Here is a 16,972-nt window from a genome sequence, read left to right on the forward strand (position 1 = left end):
TTAGGTGCCGAGACTGCCAGGGGATGCGCCTAATTTATGATGAGGTGTGCGCCTCGTCATAAATTAAGCACATCTTCTGACAGCACAGGGAATATCAAAGACCGCTGTAAAATGCCGGTCTTTGATAAAAATTTTCCCCAAAGTGTTTTTTCTGATGTACCGTATTGAAACATACACACAAAACACATTTTTCTGTGAGTGTAGGAAAAATAGGAACAGGGCTTTATTTGTCAGAATTTGTAGAGCTTTGTGGGCACTGGCAGCGTGAATAAGGTAGCGCTTAAAACGATTCTAAGCTGTAACTGGGCTGTTCTGTCAAGATGATGGCGAAATGGCTTCATGAAAGGTTTGAACTGAAGTCCATTAGCTTGTCAAAATTATCATTACTAGAAGTAATAGGAAAAGCATGCATAGCCAGAAGAACTGTTAATGTGGCTATATACTGGCTACATGTATAGATATACAGGTGAAACTCAAAATATTTGAATATCGTCGAAAAGTCCATTTTGTTCAGAAATACAAATTAAAAGGAATTGCATTAATGCAGCTTAAAATTAGAATATTGTGAAAAGGTTCAATATTCTGGGCTCAAAGTGTCACACTCTAGCCAGCTAATTAATCCATACCCCCTGAGCAAAGGGTACCTGAGATTGTGACTTTGGGGTTTCATAAGCTGTAAGCCATAATCATTCAGATTATAACAAAGGCTTGAAATATCTTGCTTTGCATGTAATGAGTCTATCTCATATGTTAGTTTCACCTTTTAAATCGCATTACTGAAATAAATGAACTTTGCACGATATTCAAATTTTTAGAGTTTCACCTGTGTATATATGTATATATATATACACACACTCATACACTTTTAAAGTGTACCTAAACCTGGAACTGTTACAAATACCATAATGATGATTTTTGTAATATATTTTATATATAGATCCTAGGGCTCATGCACACGACTGTATGTATTTTGTGGTCCACAAAAACGGATCCGCAAAAAATACGGTTGAGATCCATGTGCATTTCATATTTTGCGGAACTGAACAGCTGGCCCCTAATAACAGTCCTATCCTTGTCTGTAATGCAGACAATAATAGGACATGTTCTATTTTTTTGCGGAACGGACACGCAGAAACGCAATGCACACAGAGTAACTTCATTTTTTGCTGAGCCATTGAAATTAATGGTTCCACATACGGTCCGCAAAAGAAAAGGAACGAACACGAAAAGAAAATACGTTTGTGTATATGAGCCCTTAAAGTCCACTCACACGTCCGTATGAATGGTCCGGATCTGTTGCGAAACAGATCCGGACCCATTCATTTTCAATAGGGCCGGAAAAGATGCTGACTGTCCGTATCCGCATTTCCAGTCCGCGACCCCGAACTTCCGATCCGCGGTTCCGCAAAAAAATAGAACATGTCCTATTCTTGTCCGCAGCTGCAGACAAGATTAAGCATTTCTATTGGGGTTCCGGCCCGGTGGATACGCAAAACACTGCAGACGTGTGAATGGACCTTTATTGTTTTAGTAGCCAAACAGGATACCGTGCACCGATATGCTATGCTAGGCTTTGGCGGAGCAGTGTTGTGCTGTGCGGAGCTCCTGCCTGTCCTCACTCCTCTTGAGATAGCATGTTGGTGCGGGGCGTTCAGCACAGCAGAACACAGACAGGAGCAGGGCATATTGTAGAAGTCAGAATCCACACACCACAAACATGGCTGCAGTGTATGGATTCTATATGAACTGCAGTTAATAGCAAGGCCTGAACTTTGGGGGCCTGTTTGGCTACTACAATAATAAAATCTGTCAATAAAATATATTTAAAAATCATTCTTTATGTATTTGTAGCAATTTTTTAAAAATCACTTGAAGGTTTAAGTGCACTTTAAGAATTATTGGGCAATACCTTTATTATATAATAAGGTTTATATGACATATTAAGGACAGTTTACTCCTACTTTCTATAGCAGCAATCATTGTGGAAAAGGTAACCAAGTTCACTGAAATTATTTTAATTTTATTTTAAGATATAGCCAGTGCAGGTAAATTTCCATCTAAATGCATTGTATTGCGTTCATGTAGCCCAGACATGCATGATGTGTGGTTTGGGGTACATGAGGTCCATGTGCCTTTCTGTACAACTGGCAGCAGAAGGAACAATGGAAATGCGCAATGGAGGAATTTTTGAAGCCTTGTGTGCGCCAGTTTTAAAAAAAAGTCACACATTTTTGTCCCCAGCATTTTTACACAAAAATGTGTGACTTTTTGTGGTATTATGCTGCTCTCGTCACTTTTGAAAACTGGTAGAGAAAGTGAACGTGGGTAGCTAGGAGAGTAGGTTTTTGCCAGATATAACAATTTGTGAAGTTTTTTTCAAGAGGGGGGGGGCGGAAAAACTGGAGTAACATCTCTAGACATCTTTACAGATGTGTCAGGTTTATTGGCAGAAATGATGATACAACCAATTCCTCTCAAATCTCTACCCGGTATGTATGTGCTGCGTTGTGTCTTCATGCAACTGCAAATCGTAATAAGCAACTACCGCACTAGATCCGCACAGTGAAATATGCACATATAACTGAAACCCTGCTAGGATCACGTGGAAAACCTTAAAAACTGGTTTTGTCTGTGTGGGGGCAAAATCATTCTGTGAAACCCTTCCTGACAATAGGCCAAACGATAAGCGTTTGTGTTTCGGATATCTCACATAGTTATTACACTATAAATTAATTTTCTTACCTCTTGAGGGCTTGAGTAAAGATTTTATTTTTAAACCGGCATTGTCACAGCAAATAGGCCAAGAGTGGATACCCTGTGATATGCAGCCTAAACGTTGAAAGCTAGGAAATATATGGGACACTTTAATAAAAAGTCTATAAAAAAGGAATTTATTATCCAATCTATAAAATGTCATTTTACTGTTATATGGCATATTTTTCCCCAGGATGTAAGGACTGGTAAAAAAAAAAAAGTGATCCTGAACGGTTTAGGGGGACAATCATGGTTTATAAGAGCTCGGTTAAAGAGGCGCTGTCTCTCCTTCTGACATGTCTGTTTTAGTAAATTATTGTATTCCCTGTGAAATAGCAATTCCAGAGCTTTTTTCTCAGACCTCTGCATTGTGCAGTCCTTCTATTGTTCCTCCTAGATGTTTATGAATAAATTGACAACTTTGATGTTACCAGGTGAGGTGGCGTCCCCGCAAGGTCTGACATTGTCCAGTCAGTGCTGACCGTATCAGATTGGGAAGGGACACATTCCCTTTGACCTGGAAAACGGTAATATCCAGTTGTCAATGTATTTATACTTTTCTAAGATCAATAGCAGAGGAACAGCACAACACGGAGGCCAAAGAAAAGAAGCTCCAGAATTCTTATTTTATTAGGAATCTAATAATTTACTAAAATAGACATGTCAGGAATGCTGGCAGGTTTTCTTTATCTATGATATGGATGTCTGAAAATGATCACGACCAAGAAACATGCATGTAGGGTAATATTTTCCAGGACATGGACATAGTCATTTTTACCGTGGCAAATATATATTTATGTAGGATCAATTTCTGAAGTCCATTCCGAATGCAAAAAATACTTGAACCTCTCGGCATATTGAAGAACTTTTGCATCTATGACCATTTTTACCAGTACATTTTTAATAAGTGGCTTTTAACTACTGAACGCAGCACTCAAGTATCAGTTGCTATAAGACAAACAAAAAAATAATAAAAATATCAAATAGTTCATTAGCCACATATCAACATATTCCACCATTTTTTACATCCCGTCAGCACTGGTTAACCTCTATATATGTTGACCTGTGGTGCACAATTTTTTTCTCTGTGGAGAGATAGACCTGTCATCGAAATTTTCTTCCAGCTCAGGTTTCAAAAAATTGATGACGTGATTAGTGATGAGCCAAGTTTTGTAAAATTCGATTTGGCTGTTAGCCAAATTTTACAAAGAAATTTGCTTTGTGATGAATGACTTCGTCACAAGGCGCATTTCTTTGTAAGCAGTGAGTGCATTGAAAGGGAACGGTGATTGCGCCGCTCCCCGTCATTGTACCCCTCAGATGCCGAGTTCCTCGCTGATCACGCCCTCTGAGTTTAATACGAAAGTGTATTATAAAAAATAAAATAATACTCCTCTCAACTCTTTGATTGCGAAGAGCCAGGCACCATCTTGATTGAAGATTAAGCGCAAAATCTTGCGTGGCCTGTGATGACGTCACCATGTCGGCCAGTGTGGTGACGTCATGCGTCAACGTGCACAGGATCTTCAATCACGATGGTGGTGGCTGACTGTGCTCAAACGAATGAGGTTTTTTTTTGTTGTTTTTTTTTATTTTTTTTTAACCCTTTTCAAGGGAAATTGATTCGTTACCACGAGGCACAAGAAAATTCGGCTTCGCCGTGAATCGAATTTTCCCTGATATTTGATTCGCTCAACACTAGACGTGATCTTCACCATTGATAGCTGGCCCTAACGAAAAAACAAGGTGCCTACAGACGTTGTGGAATTTTCCGCACCACAAAGACATCCGCCATGTTAGCCTATGGGGATGAAAAGTGTCAACACCTGTGTTCTGTTGTGCTGCAGAAGTAATATTCCATAGATGAACAGAGAGCAAATAAAATTTTTGTGCAGATTTTCTGTAGCTGAATGTCTTCATTCATTTCAGTGGAGATGTAATCCGCACAGAAATCCGCAACATTATTCACACACAAAATCCGTAGCATAATCCGCAACAAAAACTGCAACTTTGAAAAATCTGCACCTGCAGATGTTGTTGCGGAAAATTCCGCAACGTGTGAAGGCACCCTTAGGGATTTTTGGGTTACCCAGAGATTCTCAGCCAGTATAAATCCATAAATGTTGTCATATTCTGTCTTTGCAGAGTGCTATCAACTTCTGCTGTAAAGATCATTACTGAAGATAATTGTTATCCCTTTGGTACTGAAAACACCCCTTTATGTGTGTCCCTTTCCTGACTAGTATTCCAACTGGAAAAAAAAAGTCAGAAAAGGTATTGCGTTGGGGAAACATTTTTTACGTCTATGGTTAGCTTTACTCACCCTGCTAATGCGCATTTCAGTAATGCAAGTTAATAGCTCAAAAGCCTCCTTTGAGAATGTGGTTAAGTGTAAGAAGTGTGTACTGGGAGGTTTGAAGTTGTCTTGAATGTAGTAACCTAGTACAGAATTGGTGACAAAAAGCTCCTCTATATCCAGGCCCCTGCACCTTCAGAATAGTGCCATTCATGTGCCTTTCCTGTTTCTCCTTTCTATAATTAGGCACAGGATCCTGAGGCAGCTGAAACGATGGCAGAGACTAGAAAGACTATACCTACAAAGCTGTACGGTTAGTCAATGTTGATCAAGAGGTCTTTGCCAAGGCGCTCGGGTTATGCAGAGGTCATAAAGCCCATACTACAGTAAAGCATCTTCCATCAAGTTTCCCCTCTTAAATCCCATTCATTTTTTTTCCTAACTTGAGGTCAGGCGCTAGAAGAGGCACAGTAAATGTCTTGTATATTTGCTGAGATTCAAAGATGTTAATGTAGTCCTTCAGAAAGAAAAAAGTTTTATGGGTTAAAGAAAAAAGAAAAAGAACACAAAGTATTGTGTGTTTTCTTTGGCACATTACACATAAGATTCCAGCTTCAGCATTACTGAGTAATTCACAGCAAAGGATGGACAGACACTTGTAAGACACAAAATAGGCATTAGTCACATGATGAGTGATTAAGGAAAGTGATTTATTTTCTACATAAAGTTTATTATAATTGCAGTCGTTTTTTAAAACTCATTGCAGGAATCTACCCACCATGGGAGTATAGATTACACTTAGAAATGCACTGGAGTGAATGGAATTATTGTATCTGATGTGTGCTACAGCCATTTCTAGTTGTCATGTATTGAGAATAGATTTTATTAGGTATCCAGGACTTGGATATGTGTATATCTGTATGTGTGTGTGTGTATATATTAGAACATATCCTCTCTCTCTCTATATATATATATTTAAAAAAACATAGTGTGTATATATATATATATATATATATATATATAGAACATACTCTCTTTCTCTCTCTCTATATATATATATATATATATATATATTAGATAGAACATACTCTCTTTCTCTCTCTCTCTCTCTCTATATATATATATATATATATATATATATGTATTAGAGAGATAAAACATACTCTATATATTTATTCTATATATATATATATATATATATATATACACACACTATCTCTCTCTCTCTATATATATATATATATATATATATATATATACATACACACACACTCTCTCTCTCTCTCTATATATATATATATATACACTCTATATATATATATATATATATATATATATATATATATATATATATATATATATATATATATAATTACACATACACACACAGAAGAGAGGGCTGTAGGTTGTTACCTTGCTAGGATTTCACAACTCATTTATAAAATGCACTGCAATATAGAAAAGTACAAAAAAAAAAGTACAATGAAGTGGTGCGAAAACAATTGCAAATAGTAGGGAGTGATTTTTGTCATGGGCTTCCTCGTCTGGCCACAGTATTAATTAATTATGACATCCAAGACTTTGAGTAATTTAGGCAAGGAGGGAATATTTTTTGCTGAAATGAGTGTTCTTGTAATGTGTGCGTGCAATGTGGGGGCTGCCTGTGCTGGAGAAGAGAGGGCTCTTTGTATGGCACGGATGATGGAGGAGAAGAAGAAGGAGCCTTCTAGAGGTGTTCAGTGGAAAGTCTGGGCCTGGCCTGAGATGTGGAACACCTGGCCTGCTGTGAAAAGTGTGTCCTTAGAGGACACCTTGCTGAAAGTGCTGGAGGACCTGGGTCAGCAGTGGTTTGCTGTTAATGGGAAGCAGATGAGTGTGGACCTGCAGCAGCTCCTGGCCTCCTATACTCACTACAGGTGCGCACTGAGCACCTACACAATACCCTCTCCAGATACCTGTCTGGGTACTCCTGCCTGGCAGCAGCCATATGGCTTGTGGGCACACACAAGTCCCCTGTAGAATAGCCCAGCAGTATCCTCTGTACCCCTGCACCGGTCCCGGAGATGCTGGCTCATCATGCTGCAGGAGGCCATCTATTAGCACTTTCCAGGAGGACATTCAGCAATAATACCCGTCACTGACTACATACCTAGCTGAGGGGGTGAGGGTGGTAGGTGCTCTCCAGGTGACTGGGATGTTACCTTGTATGATGTATCTGCTGTACAGCTCTGCTACATACCTGCAGGGCACTGGGGGTATATACAGATGTTCAGTACAGCGTCAGTCCCTGGTCCATCTGACCACTGCGCACCTCCAGGCCGGCAGTTCTGTGATTTGTGCTGGGTGACTGGAGCACAGGAGGACACACAATGGCCGCTCTGTGCTGCACTCCTGAGCCAGCAGCCATGTCATTAGGAAAGACCCAGCGCCTATCAATTAGCAATGGAGGACGCGCCATTCCCTCTACAGTATATCTTCTGTCACCTGTTGTCCCGATATGTGACCAGTCATCTGATCAAACTAAATACAATCTGAATAAACATACATCTGCCCTGATATCTCTCATATATGTTACACCCACAGAACATCATATAATGTATGGACGCCTATAGCGAGTTCCGCTCTGGAGGTACAGTGCTGGGGAAAGTCACTGGTCTGAGACGTGAGCACTGTGACATCCTCTCCCCTGTGTGACCCCCGTCCCTCTCTCCTAGCCCTGAAAAATGATTCCCAGTCTGTGATTGAGTTTTATTCCTTCCTGACCAGACCTGCTTTTATTACATAGAGCCATCAATCTTGGCCTAACGCGACATTTGTTTATAGCTCTGGAATGAAATGAATGGCTTTATGGGTCTGATCATAATTACAGCTAGAGGCCTGCACCATCCACAGCACAGCAGATACTGGACTCCATATCTTATCATCTATCTATCTATATTATTAGCTAACACATCATTTATCAATTCATATTCTAGTCTCTGGTATACATATACATGTATTGTCTAATTCTAAATATATACAATGATTATCAAACATGTATTTCGTGTATCTGGCTATCAATAAGCTGTTTCATACGTCCCTTCATGTATGAGAAAGATATATAGATAGATGTAAGAATATATATATATATTAGAATAAATAGATATTAGACTAGATGGATGATAGATATAGATAGTGGATAGATTCCATCCGGAATATATTGGGGGGGGGGGGGGGAATAAATATATATATATATATATATATATATATATATATATATCCTGTAATAAAATATAAAGTCCAATGCTCTGAATGGCCACATCACCGCAGATGGTCTATAGTTAGAGGTCCTGTAATCGCAGCCAATAAGTAGAGATATTTAGCTACCACACTAAACCTATGTGTAGTAAGCCTGGTAGGCAAGTCATAAAATGATTCTGCTTTGTGAAATCTGTCTTTAAATTTAGACCGGTTATTTAGTTCATTAATATAGGCAGTGCCCAGATACCAATTATACATACCCACTCCAAATGCCCTCCATATTCGTCTGTCTCCCACACCTGTATTATTGGAGACGATAATTATGATTATCATGACCAAATATGGGTTTCAATTTGATTTTAAGGATCCTGAAGTCGGGGTACCTGTGGCTTGCACCCTCCTCTATTACTGTGCCATTGCCTTCCTGTTGTGCGGCTATCTTGTGGTAACGTTAGATAATGGATGGATGAATAGATAGATAGATAGATAGATAGATAGATAGATAGATAGATAGATAGATAGATAGATAGATAGATAGAATGTAGATTAATCAGGAAGCACAGCTATAGAAAAAAAGAAGTAACTGGAGTGCCAGCGGCTGAAAGGCGATCCCTCAACTCCCAAAAAATAAGCAAATTCTGTACGTTTATTTACCCGATATAATGCGACCTTTCAGTCCTCTCAGTAGGACTTTTCTCAAGCAGTGTGAATAGATAGATAGATAGATAGATAGATAGATAGATAGATAGATAGATAGATAGATAGATAGACAGATAGACAGATAATTAGATAGATAGTAGATAAATTAGATAAATAGTAGATAATTAGACATTTAGATAGATAACTTGGTAGAAAACTATATAAATAATATTTTAGATAAATATATACAGACAGATATTAGGTAGTAGCTAGAATAAAATAGAGAATAGATAATAAATAATTTTTGTCAGGTTTTCTCTACACACACTTCTATCTACCTTCTATTATTATGTATTTTATTATTTTATCTATCATCTATCTTTAATGATGCGCATAATATTTATCTGCCTTCTGTTATGTTTATCCTTCAGTATCCTATCTTCTATTATTGTCTATCCTTTATTATTTTATCTATCTTCTATTATTGTCTATCCTTTATTATTTTATCTATCTTCTATTATTGTCTATCCTTTATTATTTTATCTATCTTCTATTATTGTCTATCCTTTATTATTTTATCTATCTTATATTATGTCTATCTTTAATTATTTTCTCGAATTATCTAATTGTCTATTATCTAATACTTATTCATCTATGATTATCATTTATTTATTATCCTTTGTTTTATCCATCTATTCATGCAAAACCCAAGTGTCTATATGTATATTTATCTATCACTGAATTCTAACCTATAAAAGATATTAACTCCAATTTGAAACACTAGAATAAAAAAAAAAAAAAAAAATTGGCTGTATGGGAAATTAAAAAAAATGTCACCATACCTACCTACCTGCCTGTCTATTATTATGCTTTATTATTGTATCTACCTATTATTACGATTTTTCTTTATTCTATCTATTCATTCCTCTGTCTGTCTACCTTCCTATTATTATCCTTTATTACTTTATCAACCTACTTACCTTCCTAATATCTATCTATTGCTCTTTTATTATCATTTATTCTCTCTCTCTCTCTCTCTCTCTCTCTCTCTCTCTATATATATATATATACAGGTAAACTTGAGAAATTAGAATATTGTGCAAAAGTTCATTTATTTCAGTAATGCAATTTAAAATTTGAATATTGTGAAAAGGTTCAATATTCTAGGCTCAAAGTGTCGCACTCTAGCCAGCTAATTAATCCATACCCCCTGAGCAAAGGGTACCTGAGATTGTGACTTTGGGATTTCATAAGCGGTAAGTTACACCTGTATATAAACTAAAGAGGGCTGTAGGTTGTTACCTTGCTAGGATTTGACAACTCAATTATAAAATGCACTGCAATATAGAAGAGTACAGAAAGGTGTATATATATATCCATTTCCTCGGTATCTCTCTGTTGTGTCCGGCATACATTTAGTCTGTATGAAGTATTCAGAGCTCCAGATGCAGTCCTGGATGGAGCACAGATTCTGCTCTGGATTACTGGGAGGTGACAGGCTGGAGAGACCTTCTTATTGCCAGCAGGGTGATGTGGCCTTATAGTTCTAGCAGACATATCCACAAAAAATGGAGAATACTCTGTGGAGTCCATAGCCCCAGCAATACAAGCAGCACTTGTGGCCTCAGGGTAGAGGTGCCCACCTGGGTGCCCTCCTCAGTCGCCCGCCTGCTCCCAGGGATTTACTTTACAATTAGTCTTGCTCCTCGCATGTTTGTCTTGCCTATTTCTGAATAATGAACGCTAAACAGGACACCACAAGAAAAAAAAAGAGAAAACGCCTGCCAGCTGTGCCCTGCACCTAGTGCTGATATCACCTGGTATCGTCTCCACAGAACCTCACCTATACCATGACCATTATTGGGGAGGAGGTAGATCTACACTCAGCCCCACACAATAATTATTATTACTTACTCACAATTATTATTATTATTATTACTCAGCCATCACAATTATTATTGGTAGTTCGTTTTATAAGATTTCTATCTGTTAGCATTGTATCATAGTCAATGTTAATATTATTATTTCAGCAAGAATAATAACTAATGGTATATCATCAGCCTCAGTAGCATTTTATAACAATCCTGAAGACGACTATCACTAATAGTAACAATAATCATTATCAGACTAGGTGTGGATGAGTGGAGAGCTGCTCTCCCAATCACTAATTGCTAGTATCAGCCGGAGGCTGGGGTCACTTGGGCCCCTCTGGGGTGACCGCACTACAGGAAGCAGGTATTGGGGAGCCCAGCGCTGTCTACAGCCACAGTCGGCTCTTATTCTACACAGATCCAAAATACAATAGTGACCTGATCCAGTGCTAGCATTTATGGGCCATAGATACAAAGATGGTATTTTGTAATTATGTATACATGTTATATATATTAGATCTTTTATAAAATGATTTGACCAATACATAGAGAGACGATATTCGATAGATAAACAGGCAGATAGATAGCTATTAGATAGACAGTAGAATTGTAGAAAGCTATTAGAGAGATAGATAATAGATAAATAGATATTAGATGGATAATAGATAGATAGATAATAGATATTAGATAGATAATAGATAGATAGATATTAGATGGATAATAGATAGATAGATAATAGATATTAGATAGATAATAGATAGATAGATAGATAGATAGATAGATAGATAGAAGTAATGGATAAATATAGTAGATAGATAATTAGATGGATAGATAGATAGATAGATAGATAGATAGATAGATAGATAGATAGATAGATAGATATTAGATAAATTAGATAATATAATTCTTCAGAATTCAGTGAAGGATAAATAAATAAAAATAAATAAATAATAGATGATATTTTAGAATTCAATAATAGATAAATAAATATACAGATAAGTAGACACGTAGATTGTATATGAAGAGATGAATATTTTAGAAGTTAATGATAGATATATACACATACAGGTAGATGATATCTGAGCAGTGATGGTGGTAACACGTCCTGCACTGTTAGGAGTCTGGAGGATTGTCAACACTACCACAAATAATGACAACTAAATACTCCAAGCGCCTGGACCACCAAGGAGACTTTCAAGAGTCAGAAGACAAAGCAGACAAGTACAGCCATGCTTCTCAAAATATGAATCGGAATAAATGCAGAAATATATGGCTTTTAGGTTACAGTACTGACTTCACTGTATGCAGTGCATGGTAAGAGCATTGGATAAAAGAGGTTATCTGGGATATATTAGCAATAAAATCTGAACTGCGGAAAGAAGAGATAATAATAAGTCTAAGTGGCTCCTTCTAGATAAGGGCCTGATAATTCCCTGTATGTGTATGCGAGACCTAATCAACTCATCAGCTCTCAACCGCTGATTGACAGGGCGGATCACCGCAAGCTATTTCCTGATGGATCGGGGGAGGGCAGGACACTGCCCCCAGGACTCTACCTGGTAAATTAGGGTTAGTGTCTACCTGGGTAATAACAAGCAAAAGGCGCTAATATGGAACAAGAGAAACTTCTGATTCATTACCCCTCGATGTGCACGAATGAAAAACAAATGATGTCTAATTAATGTTAAATAAAAAATTTTTTTTTATATATATATATATATATATATATATATATATATATATATTCTAAAATAAAGGGAATTTTTTTTTATATAATTGATGTAGCTATGTGTACAGAAAAGAAATCTATTTTTCTTTAGAATTAGGAGAAGGTAGAGGTAGTAGAGTAGTTTGGGCTACTCCTTGGTAATTAATTGGCATGACAAGACCCGCTGCCCATCCTATTATTACTTGGTACTGATGGGAGAGGAATGTTACAAAGCAGCAGACGTTGCGATCGTTCAGATAGAATGGTCATTTATTAGGAAACAAACAATACTACTATGCCTTCAGAAGAAAACAAACCGGTAATAAACGGGTACAAATTCCCTTTGGTTGTAATGAAAACTCAAATGTTCACACAAGCAGATAGACAACACTGTCTGGTTTGGTCCTCATTATCCATGTAGACATTAAAAAATAAATTACTATATTGCAATATACATGTCCATATAGAAAGCTCACCATATATATATGCTCTGTAACATACATTGGAAATTAAGATACCTTACAAAACAACCTGTGGAAAGAGCAGGAACTTACGTGTTGTCCCTCTACAAACCTGGCAGTCTGTACAAACTAATGGGGCCTTTACAGAGTTCTGGGCTGGACGAGGTGGCACTAGCTCTATGCAGCACCTCTTCTCAAGGTTACATACTGGGAGTTGTGGTTGTTGGGAGGTCAGAACTTGCTGCAGTCATACACAAATGCCCCTGATGTGCGGTACAGAGACTGACTGGAGGGGAAGGACATCTGACAGCTGCTATTACCGTTCACAGGGGAGCTGTTCAAGCCAATTCTCTGCGACTCGAACATCTCTCTTACAGAGTGGAAGTTCTGCTGCTGTCCCGGGTAGGTGGCCCCAGCCAAGTGGCCTAAATCCCCCGACTGATTCAAGTACCATGATGGGAGTCTGCTTTGGTGAGGATGCTCCTGGCCGGAGCTCAGGCTACCATGGCTCAGGGCAGAGGTGGTGGTTGTGGTAATGGAATAATCAGGCAATGTCTCTTCCACTGTGGTGGCCGTCGGTGTGCTGGCTGAAGTCAAGTGTCCAGACCTGTCTCCAGAGTATAGACTCATGGCTTGCATGTTACAATGATAGGTCCCTGCAGAGCTGGCACCACTGGTACTTTGACCACAAGGTGAGCCGTAGATAGAGCCCTGACCCGGGGAATAGCTGAGAGAAAGAGAAGGGGCTATTCCCGTCCTGGAAGAGGCGATCAGACTAGTGGCCATTTCTCCTGTGGCCTGCGGAGACCCCCTAAGAGAGGTCATGATGTTGTCCACGCTGAAGCCCTGGCTGTGGTGCTGGTGCTGGTGTGGATGGTGGGGCTCGGCTGTGTCCAGGCTCATGGACCTGCTGGATGGGATGCTGTGAGGGCTGCCACTGGACATGCTGCTGCTGCTGTCTGGGCTCTCTATCTTAGGCACCGCGTTGAGGGCAGGAGACATGGCCTGGGGGGGAGAAGAGGTACCATTCTCGGTCTTTATATCCTGGATCCTGACAGGCTGGGAGTTGCTGTCCTGGTCTCCTTGGGCCTGCGCCTGGCGCTGCTGGCCAGCCGGGGTCTGGGACTGATGGTGATCCTTAAGAAGCCTGTCCTTCTCCTCCTTGGTGCCATCTTTGACCACGTCTTTCTTCTTGAACCTGCGCCTCCTCCTCAAGAAGCTGCCATTCTCAAACATGTTGTAAGAGTCTGGGTCAAGGGTCCAATAACTACCTTTCCCCGGTTTCTTGTCGTCCCTGGGCACCTTGACAAAACATTCATTGAGGGACAAGTTGTGCCTGATGCTGTTCTGCCAGCCCTGCTTATTGTCTCTGTAGAATGGAAACCTTTCCATGATGAACTGGTAGATGCCATTCAGAGTGATTTTCTTGTCAGGAGCATTCTGGATGGCCATGGTGATGAGGGCGATGTAACTATAGGGAGGCTTCACCATGTCCTTGGGTTGAGGCTGAGGAGTGTAAGGCCCATATCTGGCCATGCCGGCCTGGTACTGTTCGTGAGCTGGGTGGGAGTACATGCTCATGGGGGCAGGCATGCCAGTGTAGCCTCCACCAGCTGCTGCAGCAGCTGCTGCCGCCCTGTAGTAGCTTTGATCCCCTCCAAGATATGGCACAACACCCAGGGAGTTTGGGCTGGACACGGAGTAACGCGCTTGCATGGTTCTGCCACCTCCTTGTGGAGGCCAAGCCAGCCAGCCTCCCGCCCGGGCACTCGCAGGCTGATAAGTGGAGAGGGAGCTGGGGGGTCAGGATGAGGCAAGTGTCATACAGAATCCACAGTGTACGTCCCGCCAGACAGATCCAGGCCCAGGGCATGCAGGTCACCGCATAGAGGACACGCCGCTTCCACTTCTCTGATGCTTGGGGTAACCTTATCCTACTCCGTACAGATCCCCGGCGTCTCGTACTGCCGCTCCCCAGGACTCAGCAGCTGTCTCTGGATGCAGATTGCACTTCTCCCGGGGGCCCCTCTCAGCGCCGGTGACTGGGTGCTGCTCTCAGGCTCGGCTCGGGGAACATTGGGAAAACTTGTGAACTTTGAGCATCAGTCAGCAGTCAGGGACTTTTCTACGGCGCAGCAGACGGAGAGTGCTGAGCCACGCCCCCTACACGGCGCTCAGCCAATCAGAGCGCGGGACGCTTCCACCGGGGGCTGCAGCAGCAGCAGCAGCTAGTGCCGGGTCCCAGGCACTGACCACACACCCTGCGCCCCACTGCCCGCACACACCGAGCTCACACCCGAGACACCCTACTTGTCACAGACTGCATCCCAGAGGTTTGGTTTCAGATGCCAGCAACTGATGTCTATGGGCACCTTTACACATTTTCCTGGAGTTGCATGGGTTAAACGCGGTGCAAGGGGGTGTGAATGACAAGATAAAACTCACTGAAATACTGAAAAACCGGTTAATCTGCTTTATATGCGTCTGCCCGAACACCTCCAGCCAATGCCCAGGTGACAAGAGAGTGACATGTCGCCTGCGGCCATCACAGCTTGGCACAATGCTTCTGCCGCCTGGTACCTCCATAACTGGGGCACCACGCCGGGCTCTGCTCTGGATGGCCACCTGATGGCCTTCACACCTCCTCCCTTTCATCTACATAAGGTGGTAAATGCGACCATTTGGCCTCATTATCTCCAGGCCTCTCCATTCCCACCTGCCTGTGACTTGTAAATGAACCACTGTGGGGGCCACCTCCTATGGGGGCCACCTGACCAGCTTAAGGCACCCCATCATTATCAGCCCTTCCTCTCCAGCTGCAGGGATCCCGCTCACTGCTTTCATTAACACCCTCCTGAAAATTGTTTCTTTAGATTTTTTTCGAGCCTGTTCCAAATATTGTCTGACTTGAGTGGAAATCCTGCAGGAAGCTCGATCTGCTGAATTTCTGTGAATATTCGGAAACAGCCGAATACAAACAAAAGGACTGATGTAAAGTGGACTTATTAATAGTAATAATTCATCTGCGGACACTACTCCCATCATCCTCCACACGTGAAGGGCTGGGGCACATTCACTGACAGCACTAGACAATCTCTTATAACACTGAGTGATGTTCCTAATAGTGCAGGTTCTCCTGCTCCCCTACCTGACTCCATCCTGCTGATGACGGAGCCCCTACAGGTGAGGAAGGACGCCTCCACGGGGACCTGGAGATGAACTTTATTTGCCAGCTTCAGGCTGTGTATACTGCCTAGGTCTCCGCGTTTCTCTCCACTACCCCCTCTCACCCTAAACAGGCGACTGCCACAATACTACCAGCATCATACTGGGCATAGCCCCCGACCAGCTCAGCATCATACCGGGCATAGCCCCCGACCAGCCCAGCCTATCATAATACCGGGCATAGCCCCCGACCATCCCAGCCTATCATAATACCGGGCATAGCCCCCGACCATCCCAGCCTATCATAATACCGGGCACAGCCCCGACCAGCTCAGCATCATACTGGGCATAGCCCCCGACCAGCTCAGCATCATACTGGGCACAGCCCCGACCAGCTCAGCATCATACTGGGCATAGCCCCCGACCAGCTCAGCTCTGTAGGAAAAAAAAGTTATAGCAGACCAAAATATAACACAATCCATACAAATAGTTATCGTCTTAGATGGAAGATGTACTTTGTTCTTAAATTTTAAACATTCTGTATAAATGTACTTGTGTCAAACAGGGGAGGACAATTATAATTAATTAATATTATTATTATTATTGTTATTATTATTATGACTACTAATAACAATTTAACAATTATTCGAAATATTTATGTTTACTAATATTTATTAATTTCCTGATTATGAAAATATTTATATATAATTATTATAATTTATATTCTAATTTTAGTTTTCAATTTTATTTATTGTTAAACATATTTCTATCTATTAACTATATTAGATACATTAATAGATAATAGACTTCTATCTTTCTTTCAGCTAACTCTATTTAT

General features: G+C 40.6%; 1 protein-coding gene across 1 annotated transcript; it reads right to left on the minus strand.

Annotated features, from left to right (window-relative positions):
• Positions 1-12,652: 12,652 nt before the first annotated feature.
• On the minus strand, positions 12,653-15,075 carry FOXC1 (forkhead box C1). The gene has a single exon (XM_040433046.1). The coding sequence runs from the start codon at positions 14,683-14,685 to the stop codon at positions 13,201-13,203; it is 1,485 nt and encodes a 494-aa protein (XP_040288980.1). The 5' UTR covers positions 14,686-15,075; the 3' UTR covers positions 12,653-13,200.
• Positions 15,076-16,972: the final 1,897 nt, after the last annotated feature.

Source organism: Bufo bufo, chromosome 5 (assembly GCF_905171765.1).
Source record: "Bufo bufo chromosome 5, aBufBuf1.1, whole genome shotgun sequence".
In the NCBI taxonomy this organism is placed as follows: Eukaryota; Metazoa; Chordata; class Amphibia; order Anura; family Bufonidae; genus Bufo; species Bufo bufo.

What these genes read in the sequence shown, in the direction of transcription:
- FOXC1 (XM_040433046.1), bottom strand. Translation starts at nt 14,685, where the DNA reads ATGCAAGCGCGTTACTCCGTGTCCAGCCCAAACTCCCTGGGTGTTGTG.